The sequence below is a fragment of the Haliotis asinina genome, chromosome 7 (assembly GCF_037392515.1).
Source record: "Haliotis asinina isolate JCU_RB_2024 chromosome 7, JCU_Hal_asi_v2, whole genome shotgun sequence".
In the NCBI taxonomy this organism is placed as follows: domain Eukaryota; kingdom Metazoa; phylum Mollusca; class Gastropoda; order Lepetellida; family Haliotidae; genus Haliotis; species Haliotis asinina.
In genome coordinates this window covers 25,955,668-25,982,910 of record NC_090286.1, presented here as the reverse complement: position 1 = coordinate 25,982,910, position 27,243 = coordinate 25,955,668, and the positions used below count along the sequence as shown (strand labels likewise).

The 27,243-nt window shown below is 42.1% G+C and overlaps 1 protein-coding gene across 1 annotated transcript in view; it reads right to left on the bottom strand.

Annotated features, from left to right (window-relative positions):
- The window catches only part of LOC137290193 (DNA-directed RNA polymerase I subunit RPA1-like), a 44,426-nt gene that overhangs the window by 5,711 nt on the left and 11,472 nt on the right, over positions 1–27,243 (bottom strand). The window contains exons 6-29 of the mRNA XM_067820911.1: positions 25,275–25,611; positions 23,861–24,013; positions 23,212–23,349; positions 19,015–19,235; positions 17,678–17,807; positions 17,043–17,126; positions 16,360–16,498; positions 15,584–15,698; positions 13,568–13,676; positions 12,835–12,918; positions 12,603–12,746; positions 12,001–12,117; positions 9,261–9,472; positions 8,728–8,812; positions 8,381–8,581; positions 7,305–7,433; positions 6,904–7,056; positions 5,666–5,859; positions 5,128–5,257; positions 4,625–4,747; positions 4,026–4,250; positions 3,037–3,092; positions 2,718–2,885; positions 936–1,144 (exon numbers count right to left, since the gene is read on the bottom strand). Of these exons, the coding sequence (XP_067677012.1) occupies positions 936–1,144; positions 2,718–2,885; positions 3,037–3,092; positions 4,026–4,250; positions 4,625–4,747; positions 5,128–5,257; positions 5,666–5,859; positions 6,904–7,056; positions 7,305–7,433; positions 8,381–8,581; positions 8,728–8,812; positions 9,261–9,472; positions 12,001–12,117; positions 12,603–12,746; positions 12,835–12,918; positions 13,568–13,676; positions 15,584–15,698; positions 16,360–16,498; positions 17,043–17,126; positions 17,678–17,807; positions 19,015–19,235; positions 23,212–23,349; positions 23,861–24,013; positions 25,275–25,611 (3,656 nt within the window). The remainder of the gene's footprint in view (positions 1–935; positions 1,145–2,717; positions 2,886–3,036; positions 3,093–4,025; positions 4,251–4,624; positions 4,748–5,127; positions 5,258–5,665; positions 5,860–6,903; positions 7,057–7,304; positions 7,434–8,380; positions 8,582–8,727; positions 8,813–9,260; positions 9,473–12,000; positions 12,118–12,602; positions 12,747–12,834; positions 12,919–13,567; positions 13,677–15,583; positions 15,699–16,359; positions 16,499–17,042; positions 17,127–17,677; positions 17,808–19,014; positions 19,236–23,211; positions 23,350–23,860; positions 24,014–25,274; positions 25,612–27,243) is intronic.

The window sequence follows — 27,243 nt, the reverse complement described above, 5'->3', positions numbered from 1 at the left end:
ATGCACTTAACACTCACATTGCCTGCACATCCTCACAGGTACCCATTTTACATCTGGGTGAACTGAGACAATGTGGATTTAAGTACTTTGTCCTAGGACTTTAACCTTGGTGTCTCCATTAGGATCGAACACAGGCCTTCAAACCCAGGCCTTACCACTGCGCTACTGCGCTCTGTAACAAGGCAAGAGCGAGTGAGTTAAATCTTAGGTCACATCATCAGTATTTCAGCCATATGGTATAACGTGGTATACGTGAGTATAACGTGGTATACGTGAGTATAACGTGGCAAAAAGCAATCATGGAGGAAATCTGGGATTCACATCTATGATTCTATATCACCAAAATATAAATCTCCACTATACCCTGGATGCATCAGCAAAGAATTTTATTACCTCAATTTGCTGGCTCTGCATTCTCCAGTGGCCAGTCAGCTAAGCCACCGTTAAAACCGAGCTTGCCAGTGTCAACAAAGATAGCAGTCGAGGCTGCGAAGGTTTGTTGGCAGTGCGACTCAGATTTGGGGGAAATCATACAAACTGGCAGGTCCGAAACTGTTAAAAATATGCAAGAACTCCTTCTACCTCTTTCAGAGTTCCTCAGCATAATTTGTGTTGCCAAGTTTAATCAGTTAGATAAACTAAAAAAGGAAAGTTGGTTGTGATTGGTATGCTTAACTTCCCAGCATAGACACCTGACAAAAAGACAGCTAAGGGAGGTAATAAAATTATTGTGCCAAGCGTAGATACATCCAGGTTATAGGAGTGATTTATCTGAATGTATACCCTGGAGGTATCTAGGATGACTTATGATTGGTGGATCACATAAGGAAGATGACACTGCACAACGTAGTGTGGCACCAGGAGCCAACTCGTGTCCTCAGCAAACTTGAGGCCAACAGCAATCGAAGGGGAGATAACTCGTCATGGCATTCTACCTTCTTCCTCATCTTCCTCCTCTTCTTCATCCTCTCCCTCTTCATATTCCTGGGTGTCTGTCTGCCGAGACTGTTCTTTCTCTGTAGCAGCATCACCATCATTGGGATCAATGTCAGAAACGTCATCTTCATCATTTCTTCTTACAGCACCATCATCATCAGCCTCGGTTGCCATGAAACCCCCCCGGACTCGGCCAGAGTCGATAGTTCTAAAGAGAAGAGGGAGATTGTTTTAAAGTCTATTTGAACATGATTTCATCTTTATCATTTCTTCTTACAGCACCATCATCATCAGCCTCGGTTGCCATGAAACCCCCCCGGACTCGGCCAGAGTCGATAGTTCTAAAGAGAAGAGGGAGATTGTTTTAAAGAGAAGAGGGAGATTGTTTTAAAGAGAAGAGGGAGATTGTTCTAAAGAGAAGAGGGAGATTGTTTTAAAGTCTATTTGAACATGATTTCATCTTTATCATTTCTTCTTACAGCACCATCATCATCAGCCTCGGTTGCCATGAAACCCCCCCAGACTCGGCCAGAGTCGATAGTTCTAAAGAGAAGAGGGAGATTGTTTTAAAGTCTATTTGAACATGATTTCATCTTTATCATTTCTTCTTACAGCACCATCATCATCAGCCTCGGTTGCCATGAAACCCCCCCGGACTCGGCCAGAGTCGATAGTTCTAAAGAGAAGAGGGAGATTGTTTTAAAGTCTATTTGAACATGATTTCATCTTTATCATTTCTTCTTACAGCACCATCATCATCAGCCTCGGTTGCCATGAAACCCCCCCGGACTCGGCCAGAGTCGATAGTTCTAAAGAGAAAAGGGAGATTGTTTTAAAGTCTATTTGAACATGATTTCATCTTTATCATTTCTTCTTACAGCACCATCATCATCAGCCTCGGTTGCCATGAAACCCCCCCGGACTCGGCCAGAGTCGATAGTTCTAAAGAGAAGAGGGAGATTGTTTTAAAGTCTATTTGAACATGATTTCATCTTTATCATTTCTTCTTACAGCACCATCATCATCAGCCTCGGTTGCCATGAAACCCCCCCAGACTCGGCCAGAGTCGATAGTTCTAAAGAGAAGAGGGAGATTGTTTTAAAGTCTATTTGAACATGATTTCATCTTCATCATTTCTTCTTACAGCACCATCATCATCAGCCTCGGTTGCCATGAAACCCCCCCGGACTCGGCCAGAGTCGATAGTTCTAAAGAGAAGAGGGAGACTGTTTTAAAGAGAAGAGGGAGATTGTTTTAAAGAGAAGAGGGAGATTGTTTTAAAGAGAAGAGGGAGATTGTTTTAAAGTCTATTTGAACATGATTTCATCTTTATCATTATCCAAATATTTCTCACTTGGATGAAACTGACCAGGTGCTGATCATTATCAGGGGGAATCTGGGACTGAAAACTAGCAGATCCTGGTTAAGTCAAGGGAGGCAATTCTCCACAGTGTAACATCAAAGGGGGCTTTTCTATTTCACCAAAATTCACAGTAAACTTGATAAACACAGTAAGTTAATCGTAAGGTATGGAGTTCACTTGAAGATCGGTAGCCAACCATAAAATCTTTAACCGTAAAGAAGAGTTGAATGTTAAGTCAATAATCACTGAAAATGGGATGTTAACTGTAAAGAAGGGAGTTCAAAATAACCATGAAGTCCAACACTTACTAGAAATAGCAAGTTTACCATAAAGTGGAAATATACTACAAAGTAGGAAATTAACAAGACATCAACTGTAACGCATCTCAAGAGCATCTCCATCCCCAGCAGAATCTTACTTTGAGGATGTGATGTGCTTTATCTTGGCCTTGAAGGCAGACAGGAGAGACTTGAGATACACCTTCTCCATGTAACACAAGATGTCCTCCTGCTTCACACAGCATGTGTCCCTATAAACCTTCTCCGACAGGAACTCGAAATGCACTCGGAAGTTCCGTTTACATAAACTGTAATAGCAACAGCAAAATTAGAATCACAGAGCAAATCACTTTAAGCTCTAGGCTACCCCACCACCCCAGATCTGATAAGAATTAGGGAAGACTCATGATCTTTTTTCCAAAATCTTAAAATTGCTTGAAATGACCTCCATGTACATACCCTGGACTCTCTTCAGGAGCTGTTATGAACTCTGTGACCTTCACCTCCTGTATGACCTGCAAGCACAAAAGTCGAGGTTACCACTGGACAAAAATAACACATTTCAATACTTCAGCTCTCCGGTACCTCCTTTTATGTATATGTTAAATATGGGAATCCAAATATGGGAACCCAAGAATTAATTTTCATATCAGATAGGGCCATCCATTTTGAGATGACCTACGTTCTCATCCTGTTTGTTTTCCTCAGCTTTTGAAATATTTGATTCTCAAAAAACATACCTGGTTACAATGTAAATCTTTGCATTGGAATAATTACCTTGTGTCTAAACATAGCGGAGTTATGCCCCCTTATCACTGTGTTTGCATGCTCTATTACTCCTCATCATGCAACATCATTAAGGAAATCAAATGGCAAGCTATGTTTTATACTGAATGGATATTATTATTAGTGTCTCTTTTCCAAAATGCATCAGTGTCTGCACCTGAATTTACACAGGAACTTTCGTATGTCCTTAGTACGCACAACCCCGAAATAACCTTCCTCTGCCATATTCTAAATGTAAGGAATTTAAGACACATTTTGGTACCTGTAGCCTGAATCATGTCATCCTTAGTCAAAACCTGTAAAGGTCCAGGGTAGAATAGTCCTTCAGCAACCCACGCTTGCCATAAAAGGTGACTAATGGGATTGGGTGGTCAGGCTTGCTGACCTGGTTGACTCATGTCATCAGTTCCCAATTGCGCAGATTGATGCTCATACTGTTGATCATGGGATTGTCTGGTTCAGACTAGATTATTTACAGACCGCCGCCATATAGCTGGAATATTGCTGAGTGCAGCGTAAAACTAAACTCACTCACTCATCCTTAGTCAAGTATAGTGCAACCCAGAACTGACATAGTGACCCTGGCTTTTTTGACCTTGAGCTGTATGCAGTACAGTATGCAGTAATTCAATCAATCCTTATTCCCATGAAGTGCAACTTACGTCTGAGAGAGTGACCCTGGCCAGATTGACCTTGAGCTGCTTGGCCTTGCGGTAGGCCTCAGGTGTGTTGATGACAGGGATGTCCATGGCTGGGGTCTTGATCTTGACCGATGCCGTCTGAACAATCTCCTTCAGTCTGGGGATACCCAGCGTCACGTTCATCTCACCTCTACCAGCGAAGTGAAAGGTGTTCAGTGTCATCTGAGTAGATGGCTCCCCAATGGACTGTTGCAGAACAAGGGAGAAAAGATTCTGCGGTCAATAACAACTACATACATTATCATAAGTCTACTGAATTTCCTTTCATCTGATAAGTTAAGATGTCACTTGAAAGTTGACACGACATTGTGTTAACTGGATGTGAGGTTGACATAACAATCTCCAGACCCCATTCAGCTGAAACTACAATGGAAAACCATAACTTAAATTCTAGCATCAATTCCGAAATTTGGATATGTCATGAATAAAATATAACTGTGTCCAAGTATAAATGGTACCAATTACTGCTGACTGCCAAGGCACCACAAAGGAGACAAGTCACATTTGCTGTCAATGAAAGTAAACTATTCCCTGAAAAGAGGCAGGCAATGAGCACCAACCTGGGCACAGATGAGGCCAACAGCCTCCCCAGGCTGGGCATAGGCTTGGAGGACTTTCTGGTTGAATAACTTCTGGAAAGACTTGGCAGTTACCTCCCCAGCACCTGGGATCAACTGATTTACCTGAAATGCAATGACCAGACTGAGAGCCTAGATACACAGAGGACAGGATACACTTGATTTGCTTCCCTAATCTTAATTACACTTAAACTACTGTCTTCTATCCAATGTCCAAACTGATCTTACCCAAAACATACCTCTTCACACAGTCTACAAAAATAGTTCTACTTACCTTTCCTTTCAAATTTTCCCAACATCAAATGTCTACTACCCTTTCCTTCAAATGTCCCATCCACATCCACACCTCCCCTTACCATGTTCAGTTGACTTCAAAATATCTGAACCTAATAACTTTTCACTGACCTCTGACAATTCTCTTAGATCTATATCATCACCTTAAAAATATCCCCCAGTGTAACCCCACAAAATACAAATTAACCAACCTCGCCCAACTGGTTATCACAGAAGGTGTTAACATCCTCCTGAAGTTTCTCTGACATGACACTGGGGTGGAGGAGAGGCTGGTACTTGGACATCACTGGCAAGGGGCACCTGGTGGTCCGCTGACTGTACCTGTATACAGTCAACACACATGCAGATGACAGCACAACCAGCAAGTGTCACATTCAGGTGAGGAGATAGTGAGCTTCTACAACAATATATGTGTGAGTCATCTGTGTCAGTTGTTGTGTGCTTGCTTACATGTATGTGTACTTGCCATACTTGCAACTAGTGCCTGTTTTAAAGAGCTAACTAATACCATGTGACAAAACTTGCACAGCACATCTCCCTTGACAAAGAGAGTCCATCAACAAAGATTTTCAAATTCTAATTTGAATTTTTCTGAGTTTTTATTTGCAGTTGAGCAAAAATGTCCTTGGGTGGGAGGATGGATTGAAAAGTGGATGGTTGGATGGATGGATGAAACACTGACTCACTGCTCTCTCAAATCCTAAGAAACCCTGAGATAAACTGACTTACTGCTCTTTCGTGTCCTCATCCAGTTTCCGCCACGCTGCTTCCAGTTTCACAGCAGCCATTGTCCGTCCAAAACTGTTGACTGTCTTCAAGTCTGCTGGTTCCACCACATCTTCCATCACCTCACTGCAGAAGTGTAGGAAGCCCGAGCTGCGCACTTTCTGCTCTCCTCCATGTTTCCGCTTCCATGATTTGATCTATGACAGAACACTCAGCCATTCACAAAAACATACTGTGGCCATACAATTTCTGAGTTCCATGATGGGATTAGAACAACCACCTGATTCCAGGTCAAATCAAACACCCAGTCCACTGGACTACATAGGTTAATCCAATGAGCAACTGAAATAGTAAGAATATATCTGTGGGATGATTCCACAACCATCTACAACAGCAAACTAACTGGGGTTCAAAATTCCATCACCCGACGCCAGGGACAAGTCAATTTTCAGCTTGGGCAATCAAATAATGGTATCTTACTTGTCCATCGACTACTAGATAATTTCCACTTATGGTTTCAAACTGCAAATAAACTTGGATTTCATTTCATATCTGCTGATAATGTAGCTATTACATTTCGCAATGAAAAAGATTTAGAGCTATCGTTCTTTGAAATTTATCACTCTTCAATAAATAGCCCAATAAACAATGACATCAAACATTGTGTCATAAAATCAAGGCAAGTGGAAAATTAGTCAGGACAAGTTACTTTCTTGAAGCTGTGGCAAGCGGCTTTTAAAAAAAATTTGAACCCCTGCTTGTATCTTGGCAACAGTACAAATTCTGTAAATAAAGAAGTTACAGTTTTTCATAGGTGTTTCATCACATCAATTATCACCAACACCTTTGTTCCCATTAAAATATGTTGTATTTGGGATTACACTTGCTTAGTGGTGTTCAAATTCTAGTACTTTATTGGGTTGAGTCCCATCTGGGATTTTAACCCACATCCATGAGCCAGGCACAAAATCGCCAGCATACAAAGTCAGTCGCTTAACCCACTCAGCAACAGCAACTTCCATAAATGTTATATTTGACCTCTTTCTAAATCAGTAGTAAATGGAATTGGAAAATCACCTTTGTTGCCATATTAACAAGTCTACACAAGCAACATCTGTACATCATCTCCTTTGTTTCAGCTGCTTGTATGTACAGTTTCTTTGACAAAACCAGTGATTGACAGCATGATGACATACTGTAAAAACCAGGTCATCTATCCTCATATACTGTCAGCTACCCACCTTCTTGTTAAGTTTCCTTATTTTCTTCTTTATCTTATTATCCTCTATTTCTGTCTCATCAGGTGCATGTCTGTTCAAGACGAGGAAAGGAAACTGCTTCGGAGACAAAAACGGCGTCTTTGTCGCCTCCAAGCCATCCTCCCCATAACAGAACTGCAAAACATGCAAAACAAACAAAATTTTCCACACAAAGATATCACTTCCACAAACATTCTTGCAATCATGACGTTCATGGATGAAATGTTGAAGAAATATTTTATCAAACAAAAACAACCCCCTGTCTTGAGAAGGAACTATCTCTCTTCAATATTCCAGCAATAAATAATCACATGTAGCCAGATTATCCAATAAAACATAATGTTAGTTCTAACAATGTTTTCGTGGATTTTCACGACGTATACCTGGATAACACTGTTATCGCTGTCTCTGACCGTCATGTCGTACGCCACCTGAACACCCTCCAGGTGTTTGACGATGCACCTCTGCAGGTAGCCACTACGACTTGTCTTCACAGCTGTGTCAACCAAACCCTGCAACAATATCAGTTACCATGGTTACCAGACACTTTACCTACCATTACTGTTTAATCTCATCTCTCAACTAAGAGTGTAATCATTACAAAGTATCATATGAAAGTCTTGTATTGTTATACAATGAAACAAGTATATACTAAGGTGAGATATAAAATGAGTATAAAGTATAAGCATGAACAAAGTTCATGTCTACAGGTATAAAATGCAAAAGACATACAATGTTTTACACACTGTTTTAACCAACTTACAATATTTGATCACTACATGTCAAGTGTAACCCTGGCATCCTCCCCCTTCCAGTCACCTCCATCAGTGCAAAAAGTAATGCAGGGCATCAATGCCCATCAAGGAATTCACAGCCTGAAAGCCACTGTTCACTTAACACGATCCCTTAAAGAAATGTGTCATTGTAATGATGCCAATCCAAAACCTCCCTGCCAAACAGGCTCTGCCTTTTCACATCCCTCCCTGAAAGATGTACTCCCAGGCTTTGATGCCCATCAAGAACCTCTTTGCCATGAAGCTCCTTCCCACTTACCTTTCGTCCTGACATAAAACGACAGAAGTACTTCCGGGCTTTCATGTCAAATAAAATCTCCCCTTGCCCTGCCCACTCACCACATGAGTTTAGTTTTATGCCAAACTCAGTTATATTCCAGCTATATGGCATCAGTCTGTAAATAATTGAGTCTGGACCAGACTATCCAGTGATCAACAGCATGAGCAGCAATCTGCACAAATGGGAACCAATGACAAGTATCAACCAAGACAGCCAGGCTGACCACCCGATCCCGTTAATTGCCTCTTACAATAAGCAGAGTCGCCTTTTGTGGCAAGCATGGGTTGCTGAAGACCTATTCTATCCCGGTCTCTCTCTGAAAGAGGTACTCTTGGGCTAATATGCCTGTCAAGAACCTCCCTTCCACAAAGTCCTGCCCACTTACCTCTCTCCCTGCCATACAATGGAAGAAGTACTCTGGGGCTTTGATGCCTGTCAAAAACCTCCCAGCCACAAACCCCCCTGCCCGAGGAGCAGTATCGTAGGGAAGGAAGGAGGGTAATGACCTCCCACTGATCATCAAAGGGGGTCGCCGACCTTCAAGCTCAATCTGCCCAAGCAGACATGAGATCTGCATGCAGTTCACCTTCAAGAGAAAGAGATCATATCACTGGCAAACAAGTATCAGTAACAGAAGACTTAAATGTTTTGTCAAGGAGTTTGAAAAGATAAAAAATAAATTACTCCTCATTTACAACATTTTGTGTATGGTAAGTGAAACAAGTCGCCTACCGTGGATCCCTTGGCCCCAGCCTCCACCATCAGCTGCAGGTTGTTGTCCGGGAATGCCTTGTGGAGACCTTGAGGAATACAGGCCCTAAACACACACAAGCAGTCCTTCGTCAAACACTACAGTGTGGAGAATATATATCCTGGAAGACCAGATGAGCTACCTGCACATGTTCTACCATAGTAAGTCTGCGTAAATAATCCAGGTCTTCTTTTCACATCTAGATTTCATCCATAAAATTTCTATAAATGAGATGATAGCTTTAGAGACTATCTTCAGTTTACAAAATCAAAATGCTCCTCTTTTAAACATGCTATCATTTTGTAACTGATCAATCTCAATGCAACCCATTTGTGTGTGTGTAACCATAAAAGTGCATGAAACATAATACTGGGTCATGATGGACACTCAAATTTACCAAAACCGTCACCCATCCATCCATCCACCCACCTGTGCGTCCAAGCATCCCTGTATCCTTCATCAACTCAGTCATCCATCCATCCCTCAATCCACCCACCCATCCATCCATCCCTACCTTACAATATCATTCTGGATACGGTCAGTCTGAATCTTAGTTGCCAAGTCCTGCTCCTGTAAGCTGCGATCATCCAAGTCAAAATGTGCATCTTTCATATTGTCAGTCAGGTCCTTGTCTGAGATGTCCTCATCCAGGTTCAGGGCCCTGATGACAGCGTCCCTGCCACATGCTGGGGACTTCTTGATTATCTTCTCTCGTCTCTTGTCAGCCTAAGGGATGGAAGGCAAATCAAATTTGGAAAGTTTTTTTTTTTTTAACATCACTCTCTATTGTTAACTTTTCAAACAAGGATAATTAACCTGTATTAGCATGTACAGGTGCCGCCCACTGATGCTTGCCATTGTGAGCAAAGGGACCCCAACTTGTCTGCAATTAAATGCAGCGCAATGGGCGAAGCCCGTGGCCAATCTCAGTAGCTATTTGTAGAATTATTTCATGATCATGCACTGCATGTGCACAAGCCTACATCTGCTCTCCCTTTCACATACCAAATGGGTATGTGCGCTGCCATGCACTGCCTACTACTCGTAAACATGTACTCTGAGCCAGTTCAACTTAACCTTGTTTGCCAGTAGTTAGAGTGTGGTTCGTCACCCTAGAGGCATACAGAACCACCTGGAACAATCCAAGCAGCTGGGAGATCATCCCAAATATCTCCTGATTAAGCAATCACTAATGGGGAGCTAGAACACGACGTGAGAGAGCATCTGCACAAACATTGTTCACCCCTGGGAGATAAACAGGCATAACCTGTATGCTGAACTAATCGCACAACCGTAGAAACTGCCACGCCTCATGACGGAGTGACGGAGACATCATGCAATCTTGCTTTAGGATGTACGACATCGCCGACTGATTGTCTTACGTGCTTGGAGCGGAGCATTGCACTAAAGCATATCCTTTGACAAAGTCAAAGGATAACTACAGCCAAAGACATAAGGCAGAGCCCGAGAGGAGGATTGCTCAAGTAAGGGTTTCGAGTGCTTCAATGAGAGTGCACATCTGTAAGCTGCAGTGCTAGCATGGACAATGACACCTCATCATCCCCACCCTCCTGTGCCACTAGCTGCCTCTGCAGGACCGAGAGGTAAGCCAAGTGTACTGCAACCATGCCATTGTGGTATTGTTCCTCAAAGGAGCAATACGCCGAGCGCAACACCTGGTTGGAGGAGGTAAATGGTGGCAGGCAACGGTCCTGCCGAGCCGATGCCTGACTGTTGCCAGACAACCCCCCAAATGCGATCAAGGCATAAACGCACCCCTTGACAACTGGGGGTTAAAAAGCGCATCTCCCTTCAAGTAGCAGCGGTTGAGCTCAAAGTGTGACCTGCTGCGCAACATGAGAGGATTAATTACCTTGCTGACAACATGCCAACATGCACAATTGAGTTTCGGACACCTTGCACAGAGCAAAAGCCTCACTGGGTAGGCTAAACTCCACGGGGTTGGGGCCGTGCAAAGAGAAGACCATCTGCAGCAGTACAGCAGTGATACAATCCAAGCAAGAAGGGAACTACCCCCAACTGCTCCAGACCTGCATCCTCGTCCATGGTGTTCCTCTAATAAGGAGCTCCAAAGACCAAGCTGACAAGGACAACGGATCCAAAAGAGGGTTGCCCGGACCGTCCGTTTCTATACCAATCCAAGAAGAACCTGGGTGCTGAAACCACGTGGGATCAGCTGCTGAGACAGTGATCCCCGAGACCCGGGGAGGCACAGGGGCAGTGGCATCAAAGCCGGTGCTCGAGTACCCGTGTCGGGGGGTAAATGCACGTTCGATAATAAATTGCCAAACAAAAGCTAAAGTCATAAACAAATGAACATGTAATGCACAAGCCGATAAATGAAAGCTAAAAGTGTTTACGCATAAAAGTGTAATAAATGGCATAGACTAAAAAGGCTATCATCACCAACCATTTTATACCAACTTACCAAAATTTCACTGAAAGCGAAAAAGGGTAAGGGAAACATAGCATGTGAAAAACACAGATGCAAACATACATCCAGGCACGAGATGCAAAGTCAAACATGACCGGAGACAGCCACAGGGCAGGAGATGGGAACCTGACCGGCAAAGTTAGAACAATTTATGAAGGAAAAATTCAGCCTATAAATTCCATTTAATGCCCATGTGGAAGAAAAGGAACAATACATAGAGTAGCCGACTCTTTTTTGCTCATACAACACGTAGGAAGAAGCACCAACACTTCGTAATGGACCATGCACGTCTGTTAGAACAACAGCATGAAAAGTGAGGTGCGAGGTCGATGGATAAAGTTATTGCTCTTGGCTGTAGGGGGGCCCTTGGGTGGTCTCACAGAGACAAAAAAGGAGTTTTTGTCTTGTAAATATTTTATTACAACATATCATTCCAACTGTCACAGGAGTTTCTAATGGGCATAAAAATGCTCATGTTTACCCCACGGAGGATGTCTTCTGAAAAAGAACCAAGTCTTAAATTGAGTTTTGCTACAATAACTTTCTACCAGGAGGAAACCCCACTTACACCTAAAGGAGTATTTGTAAAAATAATTGAGCATTCGGGCATAACATGCAGTCAAAATAGGTCAATTAAAAACAATATAAGAAATAATATTAATTAAAAAAATATAAGAAGCATCCAGCGTCCTCTGGTCTCAGAAACCTTGGATCTTCTTTTAAACATGACAAAGACCCTTGGCTCAATTCAAACACAACACTGATAGCCATGAAAAGTGCAGATGTTTCATGTCTTCACCTCTGGTTTGACGAGGATGTCCTCCACTCCCAACGTGAAGCCTCGCTGCTGCAGGAACACGCGAAACAGCTTCCCCAGACAGCTCAGCAGCTTCCCAGCCACATGGCCTCCATACAGCTGCAACAGACAATGTCCACTGATGCTTCATGACCTCACCTCACAATGACGTATGACTATTTCATGCAAAAGTTCAATATATCGAACCAACTTGTTCGTTTGTTTTTCTGTTCTGTTTGAAGCCATATAATAAAATCACATATAGCATAAGGCCTAGATCAGACTAACCAGTGATTAATATTATGACAAGTTAATATCTGTCTAACACTGCACTAGGCAAAATTCCAGCAATATGGTAGCAGTCTGCAAATAGTTGATCCTGGAAAGAAAATCCGGTGATCAACATCATGAGCATTGATCAGTGTAGCTGGGAAACAATGACGTGTATCAACCAAGTCAGTGAGCTTATCTCCTCATCCTGCTAGTCACCTTTAACGACAAGCAAGAATTGTTGAAGACACAACTCTCAGAAGAGGACAAAGAGTAAAAAATGTAGTACATTTGGCCTGCTAGTTATTACTGCAACATGTCCTGATTTTACATACCTCATAGCAGCAGTGGACCATGCCGTAACAGGTAGGGCCATAGTGGGCCTTGTCCAGGACCCCCTGCAACAGCTCCCCATCTCGGAAGATCACTGTCCCCTCTCCCATGTTGTCAAGCTTGTTCAGTCCACTCAAGCACCAGTTCTGCAGAAAATATGAGGAAAAACAATGACTAGCAGAACAAAATGACTAGCACCCTTGATAGACATGTCAGGTAAGTTCTCTCACGTACCTTTTCTGGTATTTTTGACTTGCCCTCCAGGTTGAGTGGCTTACTGTGAGGTGGGATGATATTTAGGAGGACGGATGATAACAACTGAAAAACAATAAGAGAGAGGAATGGTACTCCAGAAACAGAAATACTCGCATCATACCACTAGACCAGTTTCAAAAAGTTATTACGGAGCTATGACTGAGTTCAGTTTCACGCTGCACTCAGCAATATTCCAGCTAAATGGCGGCGGTTTGTAAATAATTGAGTCTGGACGAGACAATCCAGTGATCAACAACATGAGCATTGATCTGCAGAATTGGGAACCGATGACATGAGTCAACCAAGTCAGCAAGTCTGACCACCCGATCCCAATAGTGGCCTCTTACGCCAAGCATAGTTGACTTTTATGGCAAGCATGGGTTGCTGATGGCCAATTCCACCCCAGACCATCACGGGTCTGGAGCTATGAATGTTCTAACTCCCACACATCAAGAGCAGAGGAGTAGCCTAGTGGTTCATCACACCAAAGACCAATTTCGATTCACCTACATAAGAAAAAAGTATTAAGACCATTTCTGGTGTGCAATGCCGCGACATTGCTAGAATATTGCCAAATGCAGCATAAAACTGTACTCAATCACTCCCAGAACTAACAACACTAATGTCAATGATATTCGTGCCTTTAATATCAGCCGATTCTTCAGACACCCCATCTACACCTCCATAATGCTCTGATTACAACCCGTCTCACCTGTTTTCCTGACCACATAGGGTATGGTTTTACAATGGCTGGAGGAAGACTTTTTACACGTCCAGGAACATTTGTGAGAGACGAAAACAGGAGCTGAAAGTAGTCCGCCCTGCAGAGAAGGAAAACAAAGTTCCTGCAATCACTGCAACATATTATACTCTTTGTTTAAAGAACTTCTCAACAATATCAACACATTGATTGGCTGAACATCATGAAAACATTGTAAAACTGCAATATTTTATGGTCACTATTTTTCAGATGTTCAACATGAAGGCAAGCAGGAGAAATAATCGAACCAAATATTCAAACTGCGATTATCACCATAAACACAACAGTTTACAGATTAGTTTCTACTGCCATTAATTATCAATTGGACATCAGAAAATTTTATGGGCATGAGTCAGTTGAGGAGGCTGTTAGTTACATGTTGGGTGAATTAAGTGTTTGGGAAGATGGCACCATACTCGACCAACAGGACTATAAATGATGTCTTATAATGGCATTTAGAAGTTGTTCTAGATGACCAAGACATGAAATTACACTTCTTTATTCTTTCCACAAATTTGGGGGTCAGTTCACCTGATGAAGGGATCAGGTATCTTTCGCCTGTTAGAGTGAGTGAGTGAGTTTAGTTTTACGCCGCACTCAGCAATATTACAGCTATATGGCGGCGGTCTGTAAATAATCAAGTCTGGACCAGACAATCCAGTGATCAACAACATGAGCATCGATCTGCGCAATTGGGAACCGATGACATGTGTCAACCAAGTCAGCGAGCCTGACCACCTGATCCCGTTAGTCGCCTCTTACGACAAGCTGAGTCGCCTTTTATCGCCTGTTAGATACCAAACCATTCACTCGTTTTATAAATATGGTGTTAAACGGGACATAGTTTAATATTTTATTTATTACTCACCCAACATTAGCAAATTAGTATCAAGCAGAGTACTTCTTTCCTATAAATTCAACGAGTGTGGTGACTCTCAGCTTTCTGTGAGTCAAGCTAGGTCTAATACTACTGACAGAGGTATTAGCATTGTGACGTCATACATACGACATCACGCGATGTTATTACACAATGTGTAGTAACTTTGTAAAATTATTAAACAGTGATATCTTCAACAAGTGAGTAATAAATGGAATTAAACTTCTTTATTCTTTCCACATGTTTTGGGGGTCAGTTCACCTGAAGAAGGGAGCAGGAATGACCGTGAAAAGATTAAAGATGATTAATCCATAAAATATCTTGAGAACAACTGACTGAGACTATGCTACAGGTAATTTTGTGTGCAGCGCCAGAAATGAAAAGAATGTCTGCATATGCTGAGGGATTGTTACAAAACAGTTTCTGAAATGATGCCACATGAGTAAATGCCCTGTCAGCCATATGTAATCACAGCCAAGAGGATTTTTATTTTCGAGTAGCCCATTCTTTTAAGACCTGAATTCATCATTATAATCCGAAGAGGAGACAAAGAGTAGACAAAGAGAGTAGACGAAGAGTTGACACACTTCAGGCCTCACAAAACCATGCAGGTTAATGCATCCAGATCCTCTAATGAAGTTATAACAAGCTGGAAACATTATTTCAGTTTTACATACGCCAGGCCCTATGTCTCAGTTTGTACCAGCCCCGACTTCAACTGGTTTTATAGTGCTTGTTCTTTGACATACCATGCCGCAGTTAAGGATGAACATCATACACAGACACATACTGACTCTGAGCCGACCAGTCCTTGTTGTACCCATTAAAGCTGAGCACTAGACTACGTTATACTGACTCTGAGCTGACCAGTCCTTGTTTTACCCATTAATGTCAAGCGCCAGGCAGGGAATCAGTACCATATTTTAACGTCTTTTGGTGTGATTCATCTGGGGATTGAACCCACGACCTTCTGCTCTCCACCCGCCCTCAACCAAACAACAAACAACAGAGACAGTCAGCCACCTATCATACGCATTAAAAGCTCTCTGGTACACATTACACACATTTGTCACTAGATAAACTCTGCCTACCTGTCAAAGAATCTGCCCCTGACTGTGAGAGCCACTCCTGACACCATGTGATCTTGAATAAGTCCTGCCAAGGGAGTGCCATCTTTGGGAACCAGATACTGATTGCCTGTTGCAGCTGCAAGTACAAGGTATCAGTCACTCAAACAGCCTTAAAGCATTACTCCAACTTAAAAATGTTGTGTGAAGCATGTTACTTTGCATTTTAAGATATTAGATAATATTTGTTTAAACTGATCAGGTAGGTCTGCTATGGGAGCTATAAAATCCTTGTACTGATCCAATTTCATTTGTTTCTAACTTTCATTTGAAAATACCAAACAGTTGCTTTTTCAAGGATATATCCATGAGGTGGGCAGCTGTCATATAAAGCTACATAGAGGACATTAAACGACCTTCCGTGTAATACCATTTCTATTAAACGAGTTAATGATTTGGTATCACCCAAGCAAAAGCGAGTTTGATCATTCTATATCTTTAACAAGTTTAATAAAAATGGTATTTCACGGAAGCGAGTTTAGGATTCTGTTCATTACTTGCCAGCATAAATTGACAGAAACTGAGGCAAAATTGCCTACAGTGTGGGGACTCTGAGCATTCCGTGAGTCAAGCAAGGTCTAATAAATCTGCAACAGCATATATAAGCATTGTGACGTCACAACTTTGAACCATTCTGACGTCATCAGTAAATCAGTATTACACTAGTGTAATGTTGCCGTAAAAATATTACACTGCAGTATCTTCCACAGGCAAGTAATTATCGTAAATACACAACATACCCAGTGCCATTGTTTCTGATCTAGCCAATTCACTCTGAGGCAAATGAGCATTCATTTCATCTCCATCAAAGTCAGCATTGTACGCCTTGCAGTTGGCGTAGTGAAGGCGGAGTGTTTTCTGCCCAGGAAGAACTCGCACCTGAACATAAAGAATCCATACAATCAACAAACTTCCTCCTGTATAAGCATCAATATCGGTGTGGATTAGTGAGTAGGGAGTGAGTGAGTGAACTGAGTTTTTCGCTGCTTTGGACTGCAATTTCCAGTGGGGGACACCAAAAAAGGGCTTAACACATTGTACCAATGTTGGGAATTAAACGAAGACCTCCTGCATGATGAGCAAACAATTTAACCACCAGCCTACCGTACCACCTCCAGTGAGTCAGGAGAGGAAAAGAACAAGTGGTTGAAAGTATGAGCAACTCAGTGTGAATGAAATTGTTGGGACACATATTCTGATCCTCAAATCCACTTCAACTGTTAGAAAAATCACAAAACTTATGTTGTATGAACTTTCAAAATGGGAATTACTGAACAGATATTTGTCCAAACATAAGTTATAAGTATTAAGAGAATATCTAAAAGAGCAGCTGGACATCAATCATTGTCTGTCCTCCTCTCTCTTCAGGGCTTGATGAAGTTGACGCAGTAAAGACTTCAGCACATCACAATCCTGCTCCTACCCTGTGACCCTGTATACTAGGTCTATGCAGCGTCGGCTGACGGTTCACCAACATGTAGTCCCCATTCTTCACATGCCTGTACACCTGCAACAGCACCAGTCATTTATTAATGATTCTAGCACATATGTTTGCATGACATGTTATCATTTGTAAAGCAGACCTGCAACTCAGAATACATGGTGCTACTATTCCCACATACCTCTGTACTTAGATATTCCTGTGTCCAATGTATCAATCTTCCCAACCCTAACCACAGCTCACCCTCTTGGGCTTCAATTTTAGGGTTCCTTGCACTTCTCTTCCTATGTACTGACATGTTCCCCTATCCCGTATACTGACACCTACCCCCTAAGATTCACTCACAATCATGAGTTCCATCAGACTTGAGCTTGTCAACCTAGGTACAAACATATTCCCCCATCCCACATACAGATACCTAGGGTTCACTCACAATCATGAGTTCCATCAGACTTGAGCTTATCTACCTGGGTACTAACATATTCCCCCATCCCACATACAGATACCTAAGGTTCACTCACAATCATCAGTTCCATCAGACTTGAGCTTGTCTACCTGGGTACTAACGTATTTCCCCATCCCATATACAGATACCACACCCCCTAAGTTTCACTCACAATCTTGGGCTTCATCATCATGGTGCTGGTGGTGCTAGGGGTGAGGAGTTGCTTAGCGATGGCCTCACGCTGAGTCTTGTTCCCGGTCAGGTTTACCTTCCAGCCGTTCTCCATCTCAACAAGCAGGGCTCTGTCATCAACCGTGTTTGAGTGAATGTGGTTCTCAAGCTACTTTAACAGCTACTTTATTTAAGTTACTTCATGTGGGTGGAAAACCCTTCAGTGAGGCAGATCAAGACATGTTCAAAGAGTGCACTTTGATATTTTTACTACCGGTAATTAACTAAGAAATTACAATAAATGAAAAAAATTAATTGAACTAAACACTGAAAGAACCATTGTGATCTCCAAACCAAACCTCTCCCAACTCAAATGCTAGCTGTCTAACAACCAACAAATCATAGGTTTCTGACACACACAATAAAGTAACTGCTACACTTGTGATCTGGAACACATGAGCAGTGTACAGTCGAACCCTGTTTATCTGGACAGTTTGGTTACATCAGGAAATCATCCGGCCAGCAAGACATCCAATTAACTGGATCAAACAAGCATACCATGAAAACTAAGTGAAATCAAATACTGAAAATTTATTCAGGTATGTCTATCGATAAATCAATAGTAATAAGAGTGAATCATCATAACATATAAGTGTACCAATGAAACATGGAACACGGACCACTGGTTGTCGGGCTGTCTCTGACATAATCATGTGGTATGAGAAGCTTCAGGTGGCAAGTTAGATAAAAAACCTAAATCCGTGATAAACGGTCACTATTTTGCCAACTGCATAGTTTTTTCAATTTTTAAAGTTGCATTTCTTGCAATTTTTAACTTGCATCGCAATCGATAGTAGGAGTCGATTCATATACAGTGTTATACACCTATAAAATATAATTACAGTGATGTGAACCATAATCCTACATAACATATGTTTTCGTTACTGATGAGATGTTCTCAAACCCGCCAAATTCTAATGAACAACTGAAGTGACAGTGGTCCTTAGTGTTTTGATGGGTAATTAAACAATTCACATCAAATGCCTTCTGACAGATTAAGAATGAATACACATAGTCATGCAGAAACAGTACTGACATGACATACATGCACATGTTCACAGATCTTTCAGTCTGAATAAAAGGATAATTTTTCAATAGGAATTCTTGTAAATGGTTTGACAATTCTCTGTCAGGGTCCAGAAGCACAGGGTCCACTTTAGCAAGTACAATTACTGAACATAAGTTTCGTTTCACATAAAAATTGTCCAGAAGGTGGGTTTTCCTGATACGCCGGGTTCTAGTTTACCTAACTAAGGCAAAAGTATTTTGTTCACTTACCCTGGATGTACATCTGGGCCATTAATAACCATCTCCTTCAGTTCCTGGAAGTTCCATGGCGTCACTGGTTGGGGGTAAGTCAGTTTCTTGGCAAACACCAGGGGTACTCCAATCTCACCGACGTTGATGCAAGGATCAGGGGAGATAACTGACCGACAAGCGTAGTTCACACGTTTGCCCATCATGTTCTTTCTGAAGAGGCCTGCCTTCTTCTCCAGCAACTACAGTATGTGATCAGAATATCATAATAATCATTATAACCATACATGATTCAGCATGCATCATTACATTGCCATAGTTTCCAGAGACGCACTTGTTTCATATTTCAACAACCTTTATACGCTCATCACACAGTACAGTATGCAGTGCAGTACAAAGTCTCTGGTTCAGCTTATCTCCTCCATCTATGTGAAGATAGTAGAACACTTGAAATCCCTTCTTCTGAAGCAGACGTGCAATCATACTCACCCACAGGAAGCCCTCTCGTTTAAAAATATCAATTTTTGTTCAGAAAATTACACATTTTTCCTTATCCTAACTCATGCTTATTTGCTTACAGAATTCGACAGAATCAGCGGTGAGTCAGACCAAGGTGGATTCTGTTGGCTGCCATGTAAGTATGTCCAGTACTTTCCACCCCTCTGGGAACTTTGGTAATTCAGTTCTGTTCTTCCAATATTCATCCGTGACACGGGGGGTCACATCCAGTCGAACTTCTCTTCTTGTGAAGCGATCGCCGACTGGAACGTGATGTCATATATAGATTAACTAGCATCCTGCTGGTGCGTATTCCAGCTGTATGTCAAGATTCCTATCAAGACAAATTGTGAGCCTTTACATCTACAAGTATCTTCATTACGAGCACCAGGTCATAATCACTCATGCTAATCCTTTTCGAGACATGCGCATGGACTGTCAACCATTTTACTCCGCAGAGCGTCTTGGTCTTAACAAGTCACGTGATAAAGAGTGAGATTTTAGATATAGTAGTTTCTTCCACCAACTAGCTATCTATAGCAACTCATCATCAAGTTGTGACCCTTTTCTTCATGCACAAGTAACGACTAAAGGGTCATCATCACTCTTGATGAAAAGGGGTGATTTAAACTCAGTGCCTTTGTGGAACAGATAGTTGTTGTGGTACAACAAGTTGCCCAAATTGGTGAATGCCAGTGGTGATGCCTCATAGATGGTGGTTGGCAAACACGTTGAATGATTTTACAAAAGCAGCCCTCCATTATCACAGTAAGCGAGATTTCCATGTAGGGCAAGTGTCAGCGCCAAGGTTTTACTTCATGTGGATTAGAGGCTCGCGGAGGTTCAAGTCCTTCTGCTTTGTAGGCCCTCAGTGTAACAGCTTTCATCCATGCTAGTATGAAATAGTGTTGCAGGATGCTTCTGTAGGTGTCTCAGCAGATGGTGGGATGAATAGGTGCTCGAACTTTGAACTTTGTCTCCTTGACTTAGTTTGTTGAAGATATATGTTCAATGCTCTGACTTGGCATAATGACAAATCCTGTGTATCATGCAAGCCCAAGGACTGTCAATAATGACGGGAAGTGGAATTGTCATACCAGTTGTCCAGGCAGCTGATTTTTGGCGACAAAATCCCATCACAGTCCTGGTGTGCAATCTCACGATGGTCGGTGTTGATTGAACAAGCATAGTAGGGTGAGTAAAACAGGCACTTTCGTCAGCTTGACCACAGACCTCCTTGTGATGACAGAGCTGAGTGCTCAGTAGGTTGACAGTGTAGAACCTTTAAGTCCTCTAGTATGCCATAGGTGACATAAGTAGTCTGCTACTTGAGGATATGTGGCTTTTGTTGCGGTGAAGCCCTTCTCCTTGGTGAATGTCTCAAATCGCATCCATTCATTGTTGTATAAGGAGCAAGTAGATCTACATACAGCTAATGTGACTGCCTTCGCCGCTCTTGCAGAATATTTTTGATATTTCGAGCAGGCCTTGATACGATCCATATGTGCAGTTGGAACGATGTCCACACACTTGTTTGATGTGCGGATGAACGAGTAGGTTCTTCCATTCTAAGTGTCTCAGTGGTGGTTGTCCTAGTTCCTTGATGAGTACTGGAAACCATTACTCCCTGCAGCATTGTAGTCTATTTCATCTTTTCGATGACTTCCATTACTAAGACTGGAGGCGGGAATGCTCAAGCGTTCATTCCTTCCCACAAGATGCTGTGAGCAACTGTTGTTCATGCAAACAGATCCGGTACTGCAGATACAAATGTTGTTATCTATTGAAACTGATGGCAAATAGGTCTATTTGTGGTGATGATTGATGAGTCGAAACAGCACCTGATATATCCACTCTTTTGGAGATGGTTGTAGAGTACGTGATATAGCATCTGCCATGATGTTGCACCTGGGATGTGGCATGTCTTTATGATTCAAGACGTTTACGATGTCTCACAGTTGAAAAGTTGTATCAGAATGTGAGATCATGTTGAACCTTGTTTGTTTTCGTAGAACGCTACTGTGGAGTTGTCTGTGTGGACCATCAGTAGTTCGTTCCTCAATGCTGTCGACCAGTTTTGTGCTGCGTTGATTAGTTTTCATCTCTAGGTGGTTGATATGCAGAGTGCGTTCGTTGCTCATCCGATTTCCTGCAACAACCTCGTTGTCCAGGTGAGCACCCCAACTTTGTTGCAACTCGTCTATGGGTGACTGTTGCAGTTCAGTTCTGTCAAGTAAGTCTCTGTGCAAAGTTGTAAAAGGCATAGTTGTAGTCGTCCCCTTCAGGTCAAACGCTGCGCTGAGGTGAGTAGGCCGAGACAACACAGCCACTGTCATAGTGGTAATGGAGAGAGAAGAACTTGCTTATCATGGCCTAAATCTTGTCACAACACTTTCATGGTGTGAAGATTCTTCTTCCCCGGAATGTAGAACTTGTTTCAATCTGACTTCATCAATAATCTTCAGGTAATGCGATACCGTTCTGTGTATGCCATGCTGCAGTAATGTTTCAATCAGCTGAAAATACATGAAAACAGTTGCTGAGGTAGTATGAACAGGTACATGCTTCAAATGTAATGAAGATGTTGGTACCAGAATCACTTCGTCTTCAGACTGTCAACACTGTGAGTTGTGAGCAAGCTTTCATCCATGTGAAGTCCATTTATAGATGACTGGATGTCATGGCAAAAAACTGCTGTCTGTTGCTGCAAGCACCCAAATAAACAATGTTGAATCTGTTTTTAGAAGACCTCTTGCCTTGTGAAGACAATCAAATGCCGCTGTAGACTGCTATATGGTTTGTAAATAGTTGTTTTCATCTGTAGACGACTTCCTTACATGAGAACACTAGCTGTATTCTGCACAGGGCATGTTCCGCTGAAAACCTATCAAATTCCAGATGTGATTTCACTGGTGTTGCTGCCAAATTCCAGATGTGATATCACCGGTCTTGCCAAATTCCAGATGTGATATTGCCAGTGGTGCTGCCAAATTCCAGATGTGATATCACCGGTGTTGCTGCCAAATGATCATCATAAAATCATGTGCAGTCAGTGCTGCCAGTGCTGAGTAGAATCACACAAAACATTCTGCCGCTTAATACTGACATATTAATTTTTACCAAGTTCACAGTGAACACTGTAAGAACATACAGCTGAGCAAGTAGGACATAATACTGAGCCACAGCCAGCCATAACTTACACCAGTGAAAACATAACAACACATGATGAAATACATGTTCAACAACATAAAAAATACATAAATTTATATACAATTTCTTATCGTAATGTTAGTTAATACAGACTAGAGCCATATACCACTAAAATTTTGAGTAAAGGACCAAAATATGAAAGGATATTAAATGCCACATAGGCACTCAAGTTGACTCCGACCATCTCATCAGGTGATGGAAGAGAGAGTGACAAACAGGGCTGGTCATGTGACCTATATGGCAGGAAACAGGGGATTGCCCATGGGTGAATATGATTGTAAGTCCGCTTCAGGAGAAGGGAACTTTAAGGGATTTCAAGTGTTCCACTATCTTCACATAGAGGCTGGAGATAAGCAAATAAGCAGGAGCCAGAAGAAGGAATAATGTTTAGATTTGTTTAATAACACAGTAAAACACGGACCACAACATTTGTTATTCTGAAAGAACAAAAAAATGTCATTATGATCTGTAATAAAAACACCATCAGCCACCAATAAAGGCCGTTCTGACCTGTTTGATGCCAATCTGGTCTTTGGACATTTTATCCAACTTGCTATCCACCACGACATTGACATGATTCTGCAGCGATATCCATGCATTGTTCAGCTTCTGTGTCAAGGAGGCACCTCGCAGATTGATGATAGATTGCTGCAATCAAATGAAATCTAGTTAGCAAACTGATTAAAATTTAGAAATATGAATGTGAATCGTCAAAATGAAGGCTGATTAGTGTTCCCCCTAGGCACATTTAGGAGGGCGCAGCACCCTGCCCTTTGACTTTTGCACACTGCCCTTTTTATTTTGCGCCCTGCCCTTTTTTGCCTCAGTCGCAGTCATACGAGTGTGTATTTTGAAGATTTGAAATGCTTTTTTCAAATTCTAATCTTAAAATACAAACTGAGAAGAGTGAAAACCAACTTAAAAATAGAAATGATAAGACAATTTGACTTCTTACACATTTTGTTGTTTTTTTAATAATCCTCACCAACATGCCCTTTGAGGTTATGAAGTGCCCTTTTCCATGAATTTACCCTGCCCTTTCTGAACCCTAGGGGGAACACTACTGATAATGTCAAAGATGATGGTGACGATGACGATGATGACAATGATGGTATCAGCGACTAATGGTGACCACTCTACCCTATGAACACTGACTTACCGGAAGCATCTCTGTCTCTCCATCCACTTCAGTTTTGACTTTACCAGACTTTATCTGCTGGATGATCTGTGTAATGACTTCTCTGTCCTGGAGGATCAGACACAAGTTACCTGTCTGGGGATTCTCATACTGGCGGCCCTTCAACATAGATATCTGAAACACAGAGGGTCCATATTACGTGCATACCTGAAACACAGCAGAGGCCTCTCAACCTATATATCTGAAATAGGAGAGGCCATCTTACATGCATATCTGAAACACAGCTTTTAGCCCACAGTGAGTTCACAGCGGTGTGATGTCCTGGAATTTCCCGATCTGGCACCTCGAATTTAAAGCTCAATACCTTTGTAAAATGAATTGGTACTCACATGAAATTTTCAGTACTTTGAGAGAAGACCTTGAATTCTAAGAACCTGTCAAATTCCAGTGGGAATACTGTCATACAGTTTCCTGATGTAAGCGAGTGGGCGACCCCTCCCACCATTTCCCGAACAAGCCGAATTAGGTCATCTCTGCTTCTGATCTCATGAACTCGTCTTTTCAGGCAATATTTCAGAGTTTTTCACACATTTTCTATCACATTCATGTCAGGACTTTGAACTGACCATAGCAAACTACAAATTTGATTGTCCTTTTACTGATGATTGGCTTGTAATGACACATGGCATGGGATGTTGTCCTCTTGAAATATCCATGGTCTGTTTGTGAAAAGTCTGGTAATAACAAGCCACAAATTTTCCTCTAGAATGTTAATATACATCTTTGTGTTCACATTGCCATCAATAGAAGTGAGTGTCCCAACATCATCATAAGTGATGCAGCCCCAGAACATCACCAATATCACTTTCTCGGTCTGTTTTCACATGAACCGGTGTCACAAAAACGTTTTAGAAATTTCTGAACTGTTCTAGGGTTAATTCTGACTATTTCTGTAATTTTATAGCTCGATTTACCTTGCTGGGACAAAAAGACAATTATTTGTTTCTGGTTGGGTGTCACTTGATGGCTATGAGCAGGCATCATGAAGCAGACGACAATAATTGTAAACAAAGGGGAGTAACTGTTGCTACTGGTGTTCGACTGAATTTGGACCCTGTAAAATAGTACCATACTGAGTTTTACGTTTATTCTTCACCTGACGTCCATACCATATTCAGCTCAGTCAGTTTTGCAAACTCACTTTTGGCCACTGAAACACAGAGGGGCCATCTTACATGAATGAGGGTCAATCTGAGAGGAAATGAAAATCTGAAACACAGCAAAGGCCTTTCAACCTGGATATCTGAAATACAGAGGAACTTTTCAAACTAGATATCTGAAAAATAGATGGACCCTTCAACATGCATATCTGAAAAACAAAAGAAGCCTTTCAACATAGATATCTGATACAAAGAGGGGACTTCAAGCTACTTACAGGTCTGTATCGTGATGGACAAACAGGAATAACATCCACAAAGAAGATGTCAGTTGGATGTGAAGCCTTGGTCACTTTGGCCAAAGACTCAAAAAGGATTCGGAGGAGGGGTCCAGCGGTGGAGTACACCTTTTGCACATGTTCGCGTACCAAGGACGGAGTCAGCATGGTGAAGGCCTTGTTGTCCGTGAACAGTGAGTTGTCCAGCTTCTCGTCCTCACCTTCACCTTCATCTTCACCTTCACCTTCTTCGAGTTCCTCCACGTCACCCTCTCTCTCTTTATTCTCATCAAGGTCAGTTGGCTTGGTCTTCTTGTTTTGTGTTTTTTTCTGCTGCCTGTGAGCAAATCAATGTGATGAGAATGTCACTGAAACCAGTACTACACACTATTATACTTAGCAATCTAAAACAAATGTGGAAGCACATTTCCACAAATGTTTAGTAATCTTACATAGCAGACTCTACCTACAGTCCAAAGATGACAACTAAACAATTTAGCATCAACATAATTGTAATCAGTTAAATTTAGACAAACCTGTACAGGTTTCCAATTCTTTGAAGAGAATCGTCCTCCGGGTACTTATATGCATTTTCTGCTGCCGGAAAATGTCACGTGACAGTTGCAACAATGTTTTAATAAAATATTGTACAATAAACAAAAAATCTTTTTTGTTCATTATACAGCCCCTCATCACGTGGAGTCACCCCTCTGCCGCGCATGTGCAGGCAACCAGATAAGCATCCAAGCCCGTATCATCATTCCGTCTGCTGATATATAAATCAGTGAACAGAATTGCGGGAAGGTGGGTGGCCCTACCCCAAGGACGATTCTCTTCAAAGAATCAGAAACCTCTACAGTAGAGGTTTGTCTAATTCTTTTTCATAGAGATCGTCCTTGGGTACTCATATGCATAAACTCAGACTCCCAAAGACCAGCGGCTATGGAGGAAGGAATTCTGGTACAGTATGGAATTACGAAAATTAGCATACGCAATAAATACTCACCTACGTCGAAGTCCCGATGAGCTTCCATGAGAGGCATTATGGGAGAAAACCGACAGGGACCAACCACATCAAGACCAACTCAGAGCTAAGCATAATAAGCGAGCACCATAAAAAGTGTCAAATTCGCCCCACCAACATAGTGAATCGTATAGAGAGCACCGAATGGGGGAAAAAATCCTGATTAAGACGGACAACAAATCTAGTCAGATCGCAGTCGCAGGACATGTCAGTAGTCGAGATATGCATTAATACACAGTATGTCAGCAGCTGTCAAGTAACCAAGACTCATTTGGTCAGGGTTGCAGGAAACCGTGCATGCTCACGTGAGTGCGTATCAAGCTGATAGTGCTTCATGAACGTGCTAGGCCTGCTCCAAATAGCAGCAGAGCAAATCTCTTCAATGGGCAGTGCCGTTGCGAATGCTTTGGAAGCAGCTACTGCCCTGACCAAGCGAGTCTTCAACCCCTCAGGGGGAGGATTGACCCTAGCCTGATATGCGGCACAGATAACAGAAACTAGCCAGCGAAAGAGAGTTTGTTTGCTAGCCGGCAACCCAGCCTTCCCACCACCATACGAGGGTTGGCTGAAAAGTTCTAAGCCTCACTGTGAAAAAAAGTTACAAAGTCCACGTTTGTAATTTATTTTTCTACGTAGTCCCCTTCCAAGTTCACACACTTTTGCCAGCGATGCTGCAAGGCCCGAATCCAGGTCAGGAAGAAATCTTCTTCAGCTACCCTAAAAAAATCAGTCACAATGAAAATGACGTCATCATTACTTGCAAAATGGCGACCGGCGAGTTCCTTTTTCATTTTGGGGAACAGGTGGAAGTCAGAAGGAGCCAAATCAGGTGAATAAGGAGGATGGTCAATGAGTTCAAAGCCACAATCGCGGATTGTTGACATGGCCACTCATGAGAGATGCCCACTACACTAGCAATATGTTGAGTAGTCAATCGTCGATCAT